The 21,719-nt window shown below is 45.8% G+C and overlaps 1 protein-coding gene across 6 annotated transcripts in view; it reads left to right on the top strand.

Annotated features, from left to right (window-relative positions):
- Dab1 (DAB adaptor protein 1) overlaps positions 1 to 21,719 on the top strand; it is a 1,122,840-nt gene that overhangs the window by 1,038,061 nt on the left and 63,060 nt on the right. For all 6 annotated transcript variants that reach the window (XM_085686340.2, XM_085686342.2, XM_048453230.3 and 3 more), the window contains 3 exons: positions 20,335 to 20,466; positions 21,071 to 21,190; positions 21,678 to 21,716. In XM_085686340.2, coding sequence (XP_085542466.1) covers positions 20,335 to 20,466; positions 21,071 to 21,190; positions 21,678 to 21,716 — 291 coding nt within the window. The remainder of the gene's footprint in view (positions 1 to 20,334; positions 20,467 to 21,070; positions 21,191 to 21,677; positions 21,717 to 21,719) is intronic.

Here is a 21,719-nt window from a genome sequence, read left to right as displayed (position 1 = left end):
CCCACACTTTGCTTTGGTTAACCTTGTCACCTCCTCTCCCTCAGTTCCCCCTCACTGCTGAATAATTTGCTACCAATAGATTCAAGGAGAAGGAGTCATTGCCTTCAATCCTGACCCCACCGGTCTCAAGCGGAATTCTAATCCAATGGTCATACAGGTGGCCCTAGTTAAACTAAAGAGATCACACAGCAAAACCCAAAACCCCGTGAATCTGGGAATGGGGCAGCTGGGTATGGGAGGGGCGATAGGCACGGTGAGGGAGGTGAGAGAAGGTGTTGGGGAGGAGCATAGTCAGAATACACTATATACATGTATGAAGCTGTCAAAGAACAGAATTCATGAGAGGGAAAAACTGTTCCACCATCAAGTTTCTGAGCTCTGGAGATGGGCGAGGAAACGGTGATTTTAGGAACCAGTTCTCCTTGCACGTTCTATAAACCAGAAGTGGAGTTTGTGGTTTGACATCAGAATGGCTGAGATGTGGGACCTGGGAGAAGGTTAAAGTCCCTGCTGTACAAACAGGAAAATCTAGTCAATTTCTCAGTACCCACATTAAAAATTACTGTACTCTTTATGTACATACACAAGCATGGCTGCACGCATCTATAATCCCTGCATTGGAAAGGAGGAGAGGAGACAGGAGGATCCCTGGAGCTTGCTGGCCAATTCCTGAGCTTTGGGTTCAGTGATAGAACCATTCTCAAAAACTAAGGTAGAGTGCAGTTAAGGAAGGACCCAAGAGTACCCTCTTAGCTCCACACACATGTACCTACATAACAGAGAGAGGGGGGGAGGGGGGAATGAGGGAGAGGGAGAGAGAGAAAGAGAGGAAAGAGGAGGAGAAGGAAGAGGAGAAGGAAAAGGGGGGAGACAGACAGACACAGAATGGCTCAGATGTATGACTAAAGGAAAACGCTGTGAGGGTGTGTGAGCTGAGATGGGGCAGTTCCTTCCTTTTAATGGGGTTTATAGAAAAGATGATAGTGATAGTCAAAGTAATCCAGCACGTAACCGGGACTCAATACATTTTGCCTAATGAATGACAAATTGAAAGAAATGACTCTCCGTTAAATATGGGGTGGGAGGAGAAAGCAAAGGCTTGTACATTGCAACCGCAGTTCTTGAGTTCCTGCGCTCCCTAGCAGCTGACACATTGACCCTCTTCTAGGTACACAGCCAGCTTGTTGAATTCAGGATCTGGATGAGTAGGTTGATGGCCCATTTTGGCTTTCCTGAAATGGGTGACCCTAGGCATCCACATGGTAGTCACACTGTTCATTTGCAGTCCGTGACTTGCTTACCCCAACAGTTTATCAGAAACTCATTCTGAGTCTAGTAATGCGGTTTGCGGTTTTACATATAACATCACTTTTTAAATTTAGATTTCTTAATTATGAATTTTAGTGAGCATAAAAAGTGATGGGTTTCATTGTGACATTTTTCACACACGCTTCCCAGTTTCGGGGAGAAGAATCGAACTGTACTAATATCACGTTCACTGTGCGTGGGCACACTACACGGGCCGTATTTATCATTCCAGTTCTTTAGACTGTGAAGCCGAGGCTCTGACGCCTAGCAGTGCAGGTTCCCACAAGCAGGTTGTCATGACGAGATGGCTTTGGAGACTAGGGTGAATTGTAGCTAGCAGCCTGGGGCTGGAGTCACTGGCCGTTCCAATGATTTGTGGGGTGGAAGATTTCAAGGCTGAGACACTCAGAGCAAGTGAGCGTCTCTCTATGCTCTGGGAGGAGCCCAGAGTCAGCCGAGGTTGCACCTTGGTGACAGAGACACGGGCAACAATGAGCTGCCCGCCCCTGCTAGACGTTCTACCTAACCCGAGATGGGCTTTGTGGTTCATCTCGGGCTGCAGAACCCACTCTGGCTTGGAACAACACTCAGCCCCATGCTGGAAGAGTCACCATGGAAGGTCAAGTTTACCTGGCCCTTTCCAGTAGCCCCTGAGGGCTTTGGCTTGCCCAGCCCTCTCTCCCATGAACTGCAAGACTGATGCTGCCCTTCTCAGCCACTCTTTGTGTCTGGGGATGCTTGTTCACTTCTAAATTGGTTTTTTGTTTTTTGTTTTTTGTTTTTTTGAGGATGAGAAAGCAAGCTTGTAACAGTTTTCCAATGTTTCTCCCATTTGAAGCAGGAACATGGAGCTTCCCCTTAGCATCTTCCCATCACCGACACTTCATGTGGGCTCTTTTCTAACCCCATAGCTTCTCTGGGACTCTTTGGAACACATGAATATTGATCATGCTGGGTCCCCTCAAGCCCATGAAGATAGGGAGGGACCATGTCAATTCCAGCACTAGATCTGCAGAGTCTTTGAGGGAGTGAATGATGTTGAATCGGATTCGAGGTATATTTCCTCATGTGGAGTCAAGATAGGGAGACTCAGTCCATCCTTTGATGTATGTAATCATGGACCAAAGGCAGAGGAAAGCAAGCAGGAGTCTCAGTAATTCAGTTCAGTGAGTCAGACTGACAGACTTCTAAACTAAACTCCTCCATTCCCCATTACTATAGGGCTAGCAGCGCTTAACTGAAGGAGGTTTTCCCACAGTAGGGAGAAAAAAAAAACCCAAAGAATATTCTGAAATAAATTAAAAGCAAAAGTCCACCATATCATATTTCTAGGTCCCGGGGATTATCTTAAGCTTAGGTACTAATTCTATTAGTGTTCATAACACAGCCCCGAGGGGCAAGTATAGCTCTGTGCACAGTTAAAAAACTGTATAAACAGGACCATAGAGCATGTACAGAACCGGTAAAGGATGGAGCCAGGACCCAGGCGTTCTGGATACAGTGTCCATATTTTTAGCCTTTACTCTCACCACCTTACCAAAGGGACACAATGTCAAGGCCTGTGAAACCAGAAGAACTTCAGCATACTGGTTTCCAGTCTGCAGCTTCCTACATGTGAGTTTGGGCCAACTACTTATCCTCTCTAAACTAAATAAGTGCTTGTTTTAACATGGGACCATAAAATGAGATAATAAATTAGAACTTTAAGACGCAATAATCATTTTTCCCATATAAATATGGAACACTTTTAACTTTAGGTAGCCAAAGAGCCTTGGATGATGTAGGGAGTCATTTGCCTTTTATGCTGTCAGAATAGGGCAGGATGAGTAAGTGGGTAGCTGGACACTAGCGTGCTTTATCAGTAACTTGGAAGACCTAGTCCAGTTAGGGTATATTAACAAAGGACGTGGGTAAGAAGCAGTTCATTTCATGCTGGTGAACTTGGGCCTGGGGAGCAGACTGGGAACTTTTGAGGCGGCTGAACTCGAGTCTGCAAATCCACCTCCCAGAGCCTCAGAGATCTTCCTGCCAAGAAAGCAGCGATTGGATCATGGTGAGAATTAAATCTGATCTGGAAGAAAAGCGTCAGGCAGGTGGGACATCCTTCCTAGCTGCCTGCCCCTCCCCAGCCCCCCATTCCTCCCCGACCCAGTGCCTTCCAGACTCCTGCTGTACAGGTGATGGGAAACTGCCAGATGCTCCCCTCTGGGAATTGGTTTCCTCAAGTTGGATGAGGGTGTTCTGAATAAACAGCCATATTTTCATCCTTGTGTTTACCTGCTTACAGGTGCAAGGAGAGGGAGCCTCCTCTTCAGCGGGGGGTCTTTGTTCTGTAGCAATTAACTGCGCCTTGCTAATCCTTCTGCCTCCCAGATGCTCTGAGAATATTTTTAACTCCTCTCTTTTCTATGCCTCACTCTGAAGATGTCTTATTATTCATTTCAAAACTCACTTTGTCCCCCATCCCCTTCTGATACACAAAGGGAGAGTGAGTTCTAGCAATCAAGCCAAGTTCTGCCTCTGTTCATCTAGCCCAGAGCTGCACGGATTTCTTCTGTCCCCATCCCCACAGAGTGGCCCAGCTCAGGGTCCTAGCCGTGTGTGTCCTGTGATAGAATTCTCAGTGTCATTTTGTTCACAGTAAGCTTCAGGTGCCTCGTGTTCTGCTGTGCACATCACACTGACAGTCATGGACCGATTCGGACAAAACTGAACCTATAAGATAGAAATATAAGATAAAAAAAAAAAAAAACAGGGGCAAATATTGCCAGCACAGAGTCATCAAGTCCACGAGTATCATAACCTTACCGTTACTAAGATAGCCCCTAGGACGGGGCGAAGGGGTGTGCACTTGGAAGGCCGTGGCAGAGCTCTGTGAGTTCGAGGCCAGCCTGCTTTACAAAGCGAGTTCCAGAATGGAGCCAGGAGTGTTACACAGAAAAAACCCTGTCGTGAAAAACAAAAACAAACCAACAAACAAACAAAAAGATAGCCACGAGGTAAGGCCATCATTTGCATAAGCTGAGAAGTAATGGCCTCTTGGGATCTGCTTTAAATAACTTTGAGATGACATGACTTTTATTATGCACTTACTGTATTCTGGGGTGACTGGCTAAGCGTGTCTTGAGTATGAGTTCACGTGGTTCTCATAACTGCTCCAAGGTGGGGACAAGTTATTCCGACCATGCGGTGAGAAAGCAGACTTCACTGTCTGTGCCCAGCCCAGAGATGCACAGCTGGCTCTAGAGTCTGCACTGTTAGCCACACTGCTTCTGAGTTGAGGGTGACCGTAGGTTAAGTAATTCATAAATTAAGTTTAAAGCCTAAAGCTGCAGATAGAGATAATGAAGACCAGACATAGCAGCAAAGAAAAGCCCGACCCTGTGTTAGTTTAAATGGCTAAACAGATTTAACTTGTAAACTACTGGCAGAGAAAAGAGCTACGCTTCATCCATGCCTGTGCACAGGGGGACTAACGGGATTAATGGAGCAGTTAAGAGAATACAAAATTGCAAAAGACTCAAGGTGGGGCTGATCCTTGTGTAACCTACCTGGGTTTATACACAATGATGGCCACTCTGACTCTCCCTAAGAGGCTGGAGATCCTTGCCCTCTCCATAGGTCATAGCTGGAACAAAGATCTTTTGACATCCTGGAAGATTTTCAGGCAGGCCTCCTAGGGAGATAGGCTAGGGTCATCCTGGGAAGATGGCCTTGACCCTAGGGAAACTATCCCAATATTTATCCACGTCTTTATGAACCAAGATTGAGACCTAGTCTTGAAGACTGGTGAGAGAACCTGAGCCGCGCGTGTGATGTCGAGGCTTCTGGAAAGGGGCTTAGAAGGGAAGGGCATAGAGACAGAGTAGGGCGGACAGAGTTGGAGGCCGCAGTGGCAGTCCTTTATTGTCTTGTCCTGAAACTGCCACTCCCTGGGCCTCCATAGGTCGGACCCAGCCTCCCTCTCTCTCTCTCTTGTATCTATGTACAGTGGTGAGTGGCTCTGTAAGGAACACATAGATGACTTCACACCGATGCACACTTATCAGTCACCGTAGGACCCCTCAGAAGTCCCCAAAGCCAGCACTATTTACCCTGGCTTTGGGGCTTATTGTGCTCTGAAGAGGTTGTCTGGCTCTTCCCTGTGCCTCATCTTTTGTTTATTGACCTAAATATGTCTTCCCAGCAGCCCTTACTAGTGAGGCCAGCTACCCAGATTTATGTCCCTTGGGGCTGGTCTCAGCCACTCCAGGTCTCTTAGGAACCTGCTAGACTCTACTATCGCTATCCAGACCATGGGTGCCTGGAGGGTGGGGCTGCCTTTATTCACATAGATTTCCTATGTTCTGTGCTTCCGTGGCATCCCATTCATGGGGTCACCCAGTGATTGCGAGGACAGGCCAGTTAGCTCTGGGTCCAGGGCTGTTTCTGGTGTGTCGAGTGTCACTCAGATTCTTATACCATCTAAGCACCCAGGCTTACCAGGCAGTCTTCAGGGTGATGCCCCAGGATAACTTGACCCGATCTGCAATTTCCCCACCTCACTTAGTGGGAAAGAAACTGGAGACCCAAGCCAATCCAAAACCACCAGCACTTCCCACACCTCGTTCTAATTTCACCATAAGGTAACATAAAGCCATATAATAATATGAGGTCAGGAATCACACATAACTGTGTTCGCCATGTTTCAATAAGACAAATCCCGCTCCTAGCAAAAACCTGTTGCTAGGAGACTTTGGATCTCTGTGTTCACAGGTTGAGGCCTGGTTAGCAGGAATTAGCAGGTCACAAAAAGCAGTGTTCATCTTCTGTTTCCACACACATTCCTAGACTGTCCCCAAACCAGAGTCTGCCTCCACAGCCCAGGGCCTGAGAGGGGTGGCCAGGCTCATCTGCATGCTAGCTGGGGCTTTAGACAAACTGTTCCAGTAGGGGGAGCCCTGGGAAGTGACTGTTATCCTGATGGCACCCCAAGAGTCACAGCAGGATCAGTTCACTGGGAGCTGAGCTACCATTTCCCGAGTCCTAGGTTTCATCCTGGCCTGAAACTCCTGCATCCCCAGGCCCTTTGTCAGTATGGTAGTTCGGATGTAATTGGCCCCCATAATCTTACAGGGAGTGGCACTATTAGACGGTGTGACTTTGTTGGAGAGGGTATGACCTTGTTGGAGGACGTGTGTCACTGTAGGAGCGGGCTTTGGGGTTTCCTATGCTCAGGATACCACCCAATGCCAATCAACTTCCTGTTGTGTACAAGATGGAATACTCTCGACCCCAACACCACATCTGCCTGTGCGCTGCCATGCTCCCCATCATGATGCTAATGGACTGAAATTTTGAAACTGTAAGCAAGCCACCAGAATGAAATGTTTTCTTTATAAGAGTTGCCATGGTCTGAACTTGCTCTTTGGAGCCCATTCACTATGATGGGATACCTTGCTCAGCCTTGATACGTGGACAAGGGGAGGGGGACGACTTGGTCCTGCCTCAACTTGGTATACAAGACTTTGTTGACTCCCCAAGATAGGCCTTACCCCCTCTGAGGAGTTGAGGAGTGGATGGGGTATGGGGTAGGGTAGGAGGTGAGAGAATGGGAGAGAGGGGGAACTGGGGCTAGTATGTAAAATTAAAAATTTTAAATAAAAAAAATTGAATTCACACACACACGCACACACACACAAAAGGAGTTGCCATGGTCATGGTATCTCTTCAAAAAAATCCCTAAGGCAGACACATTCAAAGATTGCCACCCTTGCTCTCACATTCCTTGGTCACAGATTGTTGCAGCTCTCTGTCCAGTGTGTTTTATAGTTACGTGTCTCTAATGTTTTTATTCTGGTTAGAACATCTTGAGACCTAACTCCTCCGTAGTTCCTAGCTTTTACCTACTAAGCTCCTCCTGTCTTGTCACTTCAGGCCTCTACTCCTACTCTGTCATTACCTCTAGTATGATCTAAACCCAGTGTTTGCTTACTCATCAACAAATTATTACTAACAACACACACATATTTCAGACATTGTGCTGGGGATACCATAGGAAAGGAGAAAGAACAATGAAAGAGTACTTCACTGGTTCCTTGGTTTCTGTGATCTAAAGGAAGCCTCAGATGTTAGCCAGGGAAGCAGATGCACGAAGGGAGAATTATCTGCTGTGGTGTGCATGAGAAGCCCGGGGAGGGGATCCTGTGACAGCATTAACTTCCCTGTCTCTGCAATGGAGAATGAGCTGGAGAAGGGCAGGGCATCTTGTCATCCCAACCTCTGCATCCCAGCCCCGCTCTCTCCACAGTCCCGAGGGTCATTTACTGGACTCAAGCCAGATGTCTACTTAGGATGACCAGGCCAGTGCAAAGTGGCCTTTGCTGCAGAAGGTCCTCTTCTGTCTACCTTCACTTGGGCACTGCTGCCTTGGGGTCGGGCACAGAAGTAAGGATGTGGGAAGAAGGGGAGGGAGGGATGAGACAAGATAGACAACTGAACAGAGGCAGTTGACCTGCTTTGAGCAAAGGAGCATGAAGCCTGCCATCACACTGCCCTCCATTCCCAGCCTGGTCTTCACTATTGACTGAGAATTGATTAGGCAAGCTGTTTAACCACCCTGAGTCACAATCCTCTCTTCTCACATAGGAAAAGGATGCAGGGAATCTCAGAATGTGTGAATTGATGGCCATGTTTACCCCTGAAATCCTAAGGTAGCTTGAAGATGGCGGTGGGATTGTCCCCGATGCCTTTCCAAAGAAGAAGGGGGCAGTTTTGTGCTAATTTCTTTTACTGACAGTTCATTTTCCAAGGCAACAGCCTAACAAATCATGGGGCCAATTAGTGTAAGAGAAACAATTGATCCTTGTGCTCTGTGAGCTCAGCCCACCGCCTCGGTGGTTTGCGGCGTATTTGGGGAATGCAGCACAGCACTAAATGGGAAGTAATTGGACAGATGCAGCTGTAAATTGCACGCCACTGCACCGCACTGCAAGCTTCCTATGGCAGCAGCATGGTCTGACAGCAACAGAAGACTGTTAACCAGGCTCACCATTCTGCCCTGCAAGCCAGCCCAGCTGGAGACCCAGTCCTGCCTCCTTGTCTTACCATGGGGAACACGGGGGCTCTCCAGGGGAACTGGGCCTAGACATGATACCGAAGCATCTGTTCAGTGTTGGTTCCCTGAACCCTGGCCTCAACCCCCTGTGGTCCTGGCAGCCTTCTTAAATAAAAAGCCCTAGAATACAGTCTAGATGTCAATGATTTCAGGACAGTGCATCAAAGTTCTGGCACACTGGGCAATAGAAACAACCAGAGGATTGTCTCCTGTGCAGAGTCTGGGAGGTCATGCCAAGTGCCTACAGGATGAGTCTTTCTGTGATGTGAAGGGCCCCAGTTCTCATGGCTTGCTTACCTCCTTTGATACTTGTTGGGTTGAGGCCACACCCCCATGTTTTCTGCTGTGCTTTTGTGTGGAGTTCTCTATCTGTGTGTCTTTCTCCAGTCTCCCCCTTGTATAAAGATACCTGGTGTTCCATTAGAGTCTCACCCTGCTCCAATATGGCTTCTTCTTACTGTATATGTAACAGGCGTCCCAAAATTAGGCCCCACCCCAAAGTACTGAGGCTCAGGACATCAGTGTATGCCCTGTGGAGGGAGGGCAAGGCATAGTTCAGCATGCAACAGGAGCATGTCATTTCCAGAACAGAATTGTTGAGCTGGGTGGCAACTGCTGGTTATTAGGCATGCTGTGTAAAGGCAGAACACCCAAAGTTTGTGTGATTTTATTTAATTATCTACTCCATTCAGAGGCTGGGCAGTTTGTCCTTTATGGCAAAAACCAGCTCATGACAGACTTAACATTTCAGATTCTGATGTGCTTGCTTCTGACTGACGTCATGTCTTGCCACAGCACCCTGGTGTGTCACTTCTGTGAGTCTTAAGAGTCCTCCTTTGGCCCTGACGTCATCAGCTCTCCACATCACCTCCCCACTTTGTAAATGAAGGCACTGGCCTCCCCACATTCTCCGTTCTAGCCCTCCCTCCAAGGGCGCCACTATAATCAATTCACATTCTCACAAGTTTCTGTCTGCATGCCACGCTTTCTTGTGACCACAGCAAAGGTTAATTTCAAATTGGTAACAACATGAAAAGCAATTTTCCATTAAATATAATGACCCCATTCCCATAGTGACTTGTGGCAAAACATGCTGTTTCGTTTCTTTCACCCACATTCATTTACCTACTTGCTACAATAATTTTTATACCGTGAGTTAAAATGTTGAAATCATCAGTTATATTACTAAATGCCTTCATCGGCTATTAGGATTCCTCATGCAGAAAGAAGCAGAAATAAAAATAAGAGTTTTAGAGAAACAGAAATAGAGACCATTGAAGAGCATTAGGAGCTATTTAGGGGGCACAGAAAGAACTGGGTCTTGGAACCAGCCATGTCTGGTAGCAACCCATATTCTATCAGCCGTGTGACCCAAGGGAACCCATTCTGCTGATTGATTTATGTCAACCTAACACATGCTTAGACATGCCTGAGAAGAGGGAACCTCAACTGAGAAACTGCCTCCAACAGACTGTCCTGTAGGGAATCTTCTTGGTGGTTAATGGATGGAGGGGGACCCAGCCCACTATGGGTAGTTTCATCTCTAGGCAAGCGGACCTGGGCTGTAAAAGAAAGGTAGCTGAGCTAGCCAGAAGCAAGGCAGCATCCCTTAGTGATGGACTATAAAGTGTAGATGAAGATGAACCAAGCCCTTTCCTCCCCAAGCGGCTTTGGGTCATATTGTCTATCACAGCAGGAGAGATGCAGACCAGGTATTTCCTTACCTCCTGTGGGTTGCAGTTGTTCAAACAGTGAGAGTAGGGGAGATTATCTGTGAAGCTATTTCATGGGTGAGATGAATGAGGGTTGTCTATAGAGAGTACCTAGTACCTAGCACAATGCCCAGAGGGTAGTGTGGATTCTCTGCATAGTATCATTTGTGTAAAAAAGTATAAAGCCTGAGAAAAGAAGATACAAAGTCCGAATTCTTATACATACTGAGAACTTCCAAGTGTCTGTCTCTGGCCCTCTGTCTGTCTGTCTCTCTCTGTTTCTCTCTCTCTTTCTCTTACACACACACACACACACACACACACACACACACACACACACACCAGCTATTCAAGAGTGTAAATTATTCCCATGCCCGTTCAACCTGAGCATTTCAAAATGCTCTTACAAAATGAAAGGCCCTGGCTGATACCCTGCTATCACACCTGGGACAGGGACACAGGAAAATGGCTACTGCCATGCTGGGCACTTCTCAGCACAGGGTGTTTTTAAAGTCCAACCCCCCGCCCCTTGTGTTTAGGGGCAGCAGTTGCTCTGGTGAACAGGACAAAGGCGTTTTCTCTAACTTACTTTCAGTGAAATCACAGGCCCTAGTTTCTCCGGTTCTTGGGAAAGAGCCCTAAAATGTGGTACCCCCTCCATCTTTGATCTCCCCATCCCTTGATAAATGAAAACATCCAGAGAGAGCGAGGAAGAGGGAGAGAGCGTACTGTGATCGGTTTGTTCCCAACTTATTATCATGAACATTCAACCACACAGAAAACCTTTTTTTCCTCTATCTCCACGTGGGTTAAGGGATCAGTAACTAAACAGATAACGGCTGTGTCAAGAAGGGTGCAGAAGTGCTGGGGTTTCATGGCTTCCAGGCCCCTTTCAGCAAATAGTGCTAGAAACCTATTTTTTAATCGTAACCCGTAATCGATATTTCCATTTCAAATTTAACACTACAGAATTTCCTTTTAGTTTCTACAATTATCTTTGTCTTATCTGTCTCCCATGGACCATCTTGCTTACTAATGACTATATTTGTGTACTTGCTTTATTCTAATAGATACGCAAAGCTATCACCAAAATTATAATTCCAATATGAATCACTGCTGTCAATGAGCCAGGCACACACTAGGGTTTTCCTGGTCACACTTGTCCTAAGTTTGTTTTCTCTTGTGACAGGAATGATGATGGTGGCTGGTATCAGAAATCTCTGGGTTTCAAGCACTAGGAAACTTGACTCGAATAAACCGACTTCACAAAGTCTTAGTGACCAAAGGAAACTACTGATATCTGTAATTGAAAATTAGACGGTTAGATTCCCAGAAACGCTGGGGTCCAGGTTCTAGGATCCCATTATAAGATCAGAAACGAACCCTCAGATCTCTTCTGTTTCTGTGACTTGATCTCCCACTCTCTTGGCTTTTCTCCCTCCCAGACCTTACCCGTTAGCTCCGTGGCAGCCTCATTGAGTTTGTCAGCTCTGGGCTCCAGCACAGCAGCATTGTAGCTGATCTATAATGTAGAGACATTGGATTGAGAATCTTTAACTCATTTGCCTCTGGGAAAAAAAAAAAAAAACAACTAAGCACCTTCCATCATCCAAAAATGCTGGACACATTAAATGGTCTGCCTCCCCGCCCCATGAGGAAAGGAGTCTTCTGGTTGTACAGACAAAGGAGCTGGGGCTCCACATGAGAAGGTGGCTGTCTCAAGGTCACAAAGCCACGGAAGGATTAAAATCCCTCCATTGCACAGCCTGCTTGATGTTTCTTGTCCTGCAGCTCCAGCGCCTGCTGAATGTAGAAGCATGAGAGCTGAGTCACCAGGACATCTAGGCCAGCCCATCAACTGTGATGATGCTCTGGTCACCCTTGCTCGCACGCCCTGGGATGTTGAGTGAACCCCAGTGTTAAGAAACTACTGTTCAGGCCGGTTTCCCTCATGGAGTTTTTACTTCCCTCAGAACAGCAATCAGCTTCCATGACACTTTAGTGATTGCTAAGTGATTAAGCACACCTGTTTCTCCTTTGCCTGTGAAACGCATCTTAGGCCAAATCACAGGTCTGGGATGCGTTCTGCTAGTTGACTGACTCATCTCCCTGTTTTAAGCAGGGCCCTTGTCACATCTTCCCAGATCTGTATGTTTATGCCATACGACTAGAGAGCTGTGAAGAAACTGTTAGAGCTGTTGTCAGGTTATGAAATCTACAAAAGAATTAAAGGGACGCCGAGGACTAAAAAGGACATGCGTGTGTACTGAGTCCCACCATCTCATTTTAACTGCCAAGGCAAATGAAGGTTTAGGGCAACAGATAAAGGGTTCGTGGGGCTAGAGAGTGGTCCAGGACAGGCTTGGACCCCAGATCTTGCTGATTGATTCATTGCAAAGTTCCCCTTTTAAAATACAGACAGATGCATAGAGGGAGAGCAGAGACTTGCAGTTGCCAGCAGCTATGGGAGAAGGCGACAGGCTGTTTATTGATACAGAATGTCAGTTTGGGAAGATTAAAATTTTGTGCAGGTGGATGATTGCAGAACAATGTGAATATGCTAAATGCCACAGACTTGCATACTTAAACTGCCAAATTGTATGTTATGAATATTTTTTAAAGTATAAATGTACTGAATCCTGACTCCATAGCAGGCACTATAGTTGATCAACAGAGGGAGGAGACAGGACATCGCCACCTTCCAGGATCTGGCTCCCTTGGGGAGAGATAGTGATTAACACAGTCTCATCCACAGGGTGACAAACTGTGTGGTTCCACGCCCACCCACCCCAGGGAAAGGCACAGCAGCTGAGAGGGCTTGGGCTTCTCCAGGGCTGTCCCAGGAGCTTCAAGAAGCTGTATCTGTGTTAAGTTCTGAAGAGGGTGGGGGAAGATGCGGAGCAGGGGTGCTTTCTATGCACACAGAGCATGGGGAAAATGCTTGCAGGGGTCTCTGATTAATTCAAGTGACTGAAAAAAAGCCACATGGCGTTAATTGGGGGGACTATGGTGCTAGAACCCAGGGATACCCCAGGTCACACAGGTGGGGATGTGCAGGCCCTGCTGGGCTCTCAGTCTCTATCCCAAAGGCAATGGGAAGCCTTTGGTGTGTTTCAAGTACTGGAAAGTCTTGAGGGAATTCACCACTGTAGGAAGACAAGGCCTACATGGTCGAGAGATGAGCCAATCTGGTGTCTGCCATGTAGACCTTATCTTCCTATCCACCACATTTTTTTTTCTCAGTCCCTTCACACTGTGATGTGACTCTCACAGGAAAGAGTGTGTGTGTGTGTGTGTGTGTGTGTGTGTGTGTGTGTGTGTTGGGAGTGGTGTTGTTTAGTATGTGAAGAGAGACTGAGCTACTCTCTTAATCTATGTATGATACATTAGCTGTGTGCTCTGGATAACTTATTTTGTTATGATAAGAAGGGAGAAGGAGGCAGCCTGAAAGGCCACAAGGGAATGGAAAAAAGATGGCATGTGCATTAAGTTTGTGATAGAAAATAAAAGCATTTTCTATTTTTCTTCCATACATAAAATATTTATTGTACCAACAATTAGTGTAAATAAAAAGAGTCATATCTTAAAGTTCAGTAGTAATTCCACCAAGAGACAGCCTTCTTTAGACTGTCAATTAGATAATCAATAGACTTTCAAAGTTCCCGTACAATATAAATAAGCATCCTTGTCTTTCTTCAGAAACATGGTCATTCTGAACATACTATTTTGAATATGCTTTTTCAAACTCAACAGGATGCTGCTCGTACATTTCCATAACCAAAAAGAAAATACTTCTATGGATGGTTTTTGCCATACTGCATACTGTTTCACTATATAGAAACATGATTTTTTTTCCCCAGCTAGTCAGTGAGTACTTACAGCTTTGGATATTTCTAATTTCTCACTGTTCTTCGGCACTGTGGGGAGTATCTCATATCCAAGTCTTTGTCCACAGGTTGCATTATTTCTGGATAATTAATTCTCTATGAGGGGAATCATAGGGTCATTTTGTGCATGATTTTTAAGGCACTGAAACAGAGTCAACCAGCTCTCCAGAGAAGTTGCATTTCCACGGATAACAAGAAAGCAGCCCTCCTCCCCGGGTCCCCCACACCACGCTCAGCACTTTATCTGCTAACTTACTAATCTCCTCAAAGCAAGAGAGAGATGCTGCCATTATCCCTGTGCTGTGCCCACACGCTTACAGCGACGTGTGTGTCTCCACAGCCTCTCAACTCTATGTGCATAGTTATCCTTCCCTCCATTGTGAAGGGAAGAGACCCTTCCACATCTATCTGGCATTTTAGATGGCTCAGTTTGCTGTGTCCAGAAACATTTGGGGCTCTGTGTCCTTCTTCGTCGTCTATAACAATTAGAGAGGGGGCATCGGAGAAAGTCGGAGTGACGCTTCAATGCTGCCCCCTGGCAGATGGTAGACTAGCTGTGCTCCGCTCTGTGCTCTCCCTGGCTCGAGAGCACTTGCCTTCTCCCGCTTATCACATGACCTCTCCAGCTAGAGACCTTGCGATCTGTGCGCTTGGTATTGTCCTTGACAGAAACCTGATGCAAGATTTCAGGGTGCCAACCAGGGAGCAGTTCCCCCCGACCTGCTCCATTTAGCACTTGATGATGGGGTGCCCAGGAGGCTGATGCGGAGGTTGCCTCCCAGCCTTGTTGGCACTGCATCATGGTGAATGCATCCAAAAATATGTTAGAAAAGAGAAAGGCTTTTATAATGAGCCCAGGCCTCCCTTTGTCTTGTGAGGTTCTAACAACTGTAATTGCTTATCATGTGAAACTGCGTGTTGTTGTTCATGGATCTATTTTTATTCTATGTCTATCTACTTATCTGCTGTTTTGTTGTATTTTGTTTCTTTTTTGTTAGCATACTTGAATCCTGGTGGGTATTTTTCCCATGAACAGTATTGCCTCAGGGCAGAGAGAAACAGAGAGGGAGAGACAGAGAGAGAGAGAGATGGGGAGGGGGGCACGTACACACAATGATTCCATGAAAGCTAAATGGTAGAATTTATTCCTTAAAAATAGCTAATGGGAAAGACTTTAGCAGATGACTTTCTAATCCATACTGTATTTAATTGGCTGTATTGAACCATAGTACAAATTAACTCTTCTCTGTAATTTATTCTGTCAGACAGTAGCCCCCCAAACAATTTGATACTTCATTTAAACATTGTTAAATGGCTCATGGAGATGCAAAGAAAAAGATCTAATGATGCTAAGAATCCCTCTGCTCGCAGAATGAATCCTATGTGAAATGTTGTGAATGAACCCGATTCATCCATTTGCTGAGCATGTATTGAGTGCTTACCTTGAGCAGTGCACGTCAAGATGGCTCGGCCCGCTCTTTCTCCCCTTCCGTGTTCATTGGGTGTCAATTACTGCACCAGGGAAAACTCGTTGGGCACCAAAGAGAACCCACCATGGATTGTTTCCTGCAGGTTTAACATTCCCAAAGCAGAGAGGAAATGAGAACCTGTGCTTAGGAACTAGGCCCTTTCTATAACACAACCTTTGCCCTACTCTTCTGGGAACTTCCCATTTATCCTTCCAGACTTAGATTGAGTCCATGGCCTCTTGTGTCAAGTCTTCCCCATACCCCTTCCCTGGTTCTGCTTCCAGCCTGTGCAACACACATTTTATGTAAGTCTTGCTGTGCTATATATTTTAGGGTTTGTCACATGCCTGTTTTACGAGACCACGAGGTTCTTGAGGAAAGGATGATGTTTTTATCATTTGTTTGATGTATAGCACGGGACCCAGATCATAGCAAACCCTCAATACATATGCAATGTGACCAACTGGATGAATAGACAGATTTTGGGCAAAACAAATCAAAGAATCTTACTTGAAAGGGCAAATGTGATGCTATGGGGTAAAGGGAGGGAATTAGTCAAAAAGGAAGGAGTCAGGGAAGGTTGCTTCATGAGCAAGGTACCGCAACAAGACTTTGAACACGGACGTGGTGCGGTAGTTCTGTAAATAGTGTGATTATGTGGAAAGCACAGGGGAGAGGAAGGCAAGAGTGATCCACGGAGAACACCACATGAGCAGTGGTACAGAGGTGGGAAGGTCCAAGCTCCAAAAGGGAGAAAAGAACTTCTTGGGTTGTTTGTAGGCCAAGGCACCTAAAACTCATGTGGAAGATGGAGTTAGACAGGACTGAGGGTGTTGATGCCTGGACGGTCCATGGTATAGGGAAGAGTTTGTAGAATAGGGGGTCCTGATAGCCCTGGTTTCAAGACCAACAACTACTTTAATAGCAAGAATAAGTCTTCCTGGGGCACTGTTTTCAATGAGAAATATAGATGAGGCTTGAATAGTGTGTGTCTTCCTCCCGCCCTCCCACTTAGGCGGCATCTTCTCAGCTGGCCAACCTCTGCAGCCTCTGTAACAATCTCCCATGGCCCTAGAATTCCCCACAGAAACACTCGCTGTGGGTGAAGCCATCTTTGTCAATCATGACTAATAGTAGCCTCTCTTCGCCATTTTGGTGTTGGCTCTGCAGATACCACACCAAGGAAAGTCAGACAGCGTGAACTGGAAATGATTCCTGAGAACTGGAAGTAAACTTCCAGGTCGTGCTTCCTTGACTGTTTTCCCTGTGGCTTCTGTAATTCACCTCTATGTGCTGTGATTGATCTCCCTCTCTGACCTCAGACACTTGCCAGAATTACAGACAACCTCCGTTCCTTCCTCCTCTCTGGTTCCTTATTTCACTTACTTTCTCCTCCCTCTTTGTGAGTCTCAGCTTTTGCTTGTTGAACTAGAGAACCAGGAAAAGGAAAAAGAGACCTAGCTTCAGGCTGGAGAGATGGCTCAGTGGTTAAGAGCATTGCCTGCTCTTCCAAAGGTCCTGAGTTCAATTCCCGGCAACCACATGGTGGCTCACAACCATCTGTAATGAGGTCTGGTGCCCTCTTCTGGCCTGTAGACATACACACAGACAGAACATACATAATAAAAAATAAATAAATAAATAAATAAATAAATAAATCTTTAAAAAAAGACCACAATCTATTAAATACATCTGGAGTGCACAAACTTAATTTTAAAGAGAGAGAGAGAGAGAGAGAGAGAGAGAGAGACCTAGCTTCTAGACAACCCTGTCCTTGTCAGTGCTTTGCACCCCTGGGAAAGAAAGACAAGTCTACATATAGTAGTGCCTAGGACAGTACAGTCTCTCTATTTAAAAAAAAGAAAACCTCATAGACAAACTATGTAATGATGTAATGTTTAAGGTTCCTTGTGGTTTCAAGTGCCTTTGATGTGTTGTGCAATAAAAGCTCTACTTGAAGACCAGGGTCAGTTTCTCAGTTCAGCGAATGAACCTCTGTACAGTGCTCTGAGTTGCTGAGACGCATGTGATAGCGCCACTGTAGAATGAACTAAGTCCTCCCGTGCATGCGTTTTCCCACTGCTATACTGTGTCTACATAGTGGGAGGTTGGGGAAAGTGGAGACACTTCCCCTCGCTGACAGTTAGCTTTCAAGTGAATGAGACCCTTGGAGAGCACTGCCTTTTAAGATGTCATAAATTAACTACGGGAAAAGATCATGTTACAGATATCTTTAAGTACGTTGTGTGCGCACACTCACATGGCTAACGCTCTGCAAGGCAGTAGTAGGTATCATCAAGCATTAAGAATGTTTTGATTTTAAAATACTTAATGAGGATTTGTAGATAAATTAAAACATCTCCGTCTGCTGTCTTCATGGTAGGTGATATTTTGCCGTTGCACAGTCATCTCTAAATCTAATTCCACCAGGAAGACTTCTAATCGCTCTCTAATTTTAGAGCAATGTTCTGCTCGGCAATCAATAAGGCAGTGTCGTCAAACTCAGATTTACTCGGAGACATGGTTTGCATCCTCTACAGGATGCCCGGAGCGAAATACTTTCGGGCCAAGGAGAGAAAGGTGTCTTTGTCTCCCATTTTCCCCTGCCACATACCATTGTAGCTCACAAAAGCTTATAAATCAGTGCCCCGTGTGGCGTGAATATAAATCTCATCAATTTTACATCATTAACACCATGAAAAAGCTACCACTCTCAGAGCAATTTTCCTCCGCTAGCTAAATCTGTCCTTTGGATGAAACAAAACAAGCAGATTCCGATTGTTTGGCTAACAAACCCTTCCTCCACCAGCTTTCATCATGCCAGAATCCACTCCGAGTGCAAAGTTGTCATATTGCCAGTTGAGGGACTAGGGTGTGAGGCAGTGACACCAGTCTGCTACGCAGGGGGCCACGGGCCACGAGAAAGAGGATGAGGCTGAAGGGAGAGCTCTGAGGGGCGTCAGAGAGGCAAGCATAGCTTATATCTTGGCAGATGAAGGCGAGGCAGAACATTCTAGAACAGCAGATGGACAGAAGCCTAGTTAAACAAGAGGCCAGGGATTGACATTTTGTCAGGTCAGTGATCTCTAGAACTAAGGTCATGGCCTTCATAAGAACTAGAGGCCCAGTGAACGATCATAGTGGCTTCTAAGGTACAGGAAATCTAGACGAGAGCCTTGGAGAATGTCTCCTATCGTGGTTGGGGAGGGTTTTGTAGCAGCACCTGTGCCGCCTGTATGTCTCCCTCCCTCCTGGTCGTCAGGAAGAGGAAAGATTTTGTGTGCCCCCAATCTCATTCATGTTTCTTCCTGGGCTATTTGAACCGTGACCACTTGTTCAAATGTAAGCTAGGGAATCTAGCAGCAATAAGCAGATGTAATTATAAACAAACAGTTGCATGCACAGAAATACATAAATTTATTGACAATAATTGTGAGCTTATGACTTTGAGCAACAGGCCCACCGCCGGCATCACTTTAAAGAGAGGGGAATCTCAAAGCATTTCCACTAAAGTCAGGAATGAGCCAAGAATGTCTACCCTCCCCATATCTGTTCAATACAGTACTTGAAGTCCTGTTAGATTTTTGAAATTTGCCTTTTCATTGCCTTTGCTGATCCCTGTAGAGCCAGGACTTTTGAATTAGGAGCCTTTGGTCTGGTTTTTTAGGGGGATAAACTGTGGCGCAGAGGCATAGGTGGGTGGTTTGCATTAGTACAATGGCTAGAACTCTGGCTCCTTGATGTAGGAAAAAGGCTCTTCATTAGGATTCGGAACTGACCACCAGCGTCTTTTTGGTTCTGCAAGCCTTTATAGAGTACTAATTAAGATGATATATGGGATTATTATAGGAAAATAGCCATGAAGATCTTCATCGCCTAATAGGATGGGAAACTTTTGTTTTGTGGCAGTTTGGATAACAAAAACATCAAGGCCAATTTCAAATTACGGAGCATCATCCAGATTGCTTCAGTTCAACAAAGTGGGTGGAGCTGATGTTAGATGGCAGGGGTTAGGAAAAGAGTCTAGTGTGGGGAAAAAGGCCAGGAGTCAGCAAACTTAGCAGAGCAAACCTGTGAACATCTGCATGTGAGGAATCCATCAAGCGTTTTAAGGGAACATTTCCTGCAGTGAGAGGGAAGGCTAGCCCCGTTTGGGGGCTGCTTAGCAGATGTGGTGCCATCTCATGGGGTCATCAAAGGAGCTTTTCAAGACGATAATGAGACCCGACGTTGCCGACAGAGGGATTCAACCGATGAAAAGGATGTGTGTGTGTGTGTATGTGTGTGTGTGTGTGTGTGTGTGTGTGTGTGTGTGGTGTCCTCCTCTACCCACAATGGTGACTTTGAAAAAGAATAGAGGAAATCTTTCATCCCTCAATATAGCTTTTCGCCAGCTGCTGGGAAAACTCAGTAACCCAGCAGAGCTAGAGTACTGTGAAGTGCACAGCACCCCCTGGAGTTGTTCAAGGGACGGTCTTTCCCACTGCATGCAAATGCCTGGCTACGGAAGTGTGTTCGTTAACAAGACAGATTGGACTGAGCTATGCTGCGAAGGTTGCAAGCAGAAAGAAGCACGTGGGATGAGTCAGAATCGGAAGCGTCGGCGGGTGGTGGGAAGCCACCTTTGCAGATGCTCACTTCCATATGAGCAGTCCGGGGAGATCTCTGGTCACAGCACTGAGACCGCGAAGGGAGACCTCCCTTTCTCAAGGGCAGGCGTAGCTCTTTTTCCTTCCATCTGGACCAAACAGCTTTCCCAAAGCCCCTTGGGCCTTTCACACATGGCAGAAACATCTCTCTTATTCGTCAACAGCTCGAGGGGTGTGCTCCCTGAAACATGCTCTTCCTTTGTGTGTCCCCAGGCCCTTCAGCATCACCATGCTGTTCATGAAATTTCCTACATTGCGAAGGACATCACGGATCACCGGGCTTTTGGATACGTTTGTGGGAAGGAAGGGAATCACAGATTTGTGGCCATCAAAACAGCCCAGGCAGTAAGTATTCCTGTCTAACATGGGTGTTTTCCTTGTAACTGTGCAAGACAGAGCTAACACTGTTTATTTCCCAAGACCCAGTCTGGGCAAATGATGTGTCACCCAGCCGCAGAATCCTACCTAGGAAAGATAAACAGCCTTGAAGCAAAGAATCATGGTCATACCCATTCATTTTTGTTTTGTTTTTTATCCTAATGGGTATGTCCTAATGACTAATTATTTTCCCTTTCTGATTAAGCTAGATAGAGACACGTATACAAATAAGTTTTCTTGTGTTCATAGCCTCATTTAAAAGGAAAATAAGAGAAAACAAATAGCTGTTTTGCATATGGCCTGCCCTAATTTTATTGTATTCCGAATCACTAATAAATAAAAAGAAATGCCTTTTATGCTTATGATTATTATGAATTTGCAAATATAATTAGTTGAAGAAATGAACTTTAGCCTAGAAGCAATTTGCTAAACCAATATAAACAAGGTAGAATTAATTAAGAACGGAATGCTTTCAGTTTAATAGAAAAAGGAAGGGCTGCGGGTTGGAGCCACAAACAAAAATTAGTAGCTGCAGTTCTTTATTAATCTGTCTCCCCGCCTTTCACTCCAGGCTGAACCTGTTATTCTGGACTTGAGAGATCTCTTTCAACTCATTTATGAACTGAAGCAAAGAGAAGAGTTGGAAAAAAAGGCACAAAAGGATAAGCAGTGTGAGCAGGCTGTGTACCAGGTATGCCTAGGAGTTCCTCCCCGTGCTGCTGAAGACAGGGCCCACAATAAACAGATGGGAAGCTGACAAGTCGGGCTGTCTCCTGCTGCCGAGAAGAAATAAACAGAGATGAAAGGTTCCTGTGCAGGTTACAGGCATCCAAACTAAGCCATTAGAAGTGATCCCTTCCTTTTTTTTTCTTTTTCTTTTCTTTTCTGAAACTTGAGATAGGTTAGAGAAAGGGGAACCTTTAATCCACGGGAAGATTTCAGAGGAGGGAGACTAAAGGCCCATAGCAGCTTCACTTGCTTTGCTGTTGTTCAAGCAGGGAGTGGGTGGGGAGGGAGCTGCAGGATTCCGGGTTTCTTTGTGTATTTCCTGCGTTAATGGCCTCCTAGCCTATCCTAATCAATGCTGCCTTCTCCGCTGTGCTGTATTATCTGAAGATAATCTCATATCTCTTCCTTTGTATCCTTTGCTTTCCCCCTCCCTCCCCTCTCTGGGATAGACAATTTTGGAAGAGGATGTTGAAGATCCCGTGTACCAGGTA

This window comes from Myodes glareolus, chromosome 3 (assembly GCF_982192425.1).
Source record: "Myodes glareolus chromosome 3, mMyoGla1.1, whole genome shotgun sequence".
Lineage (NCBI taxonomy): Eukaryota > Metazoa > Chordata > Mammalia > Rodentia > Cricetidae > Myodes > Myodes glareolus.
This window is presented reverse-complemented; position numbering and strand designations above follow the sequence as displayed.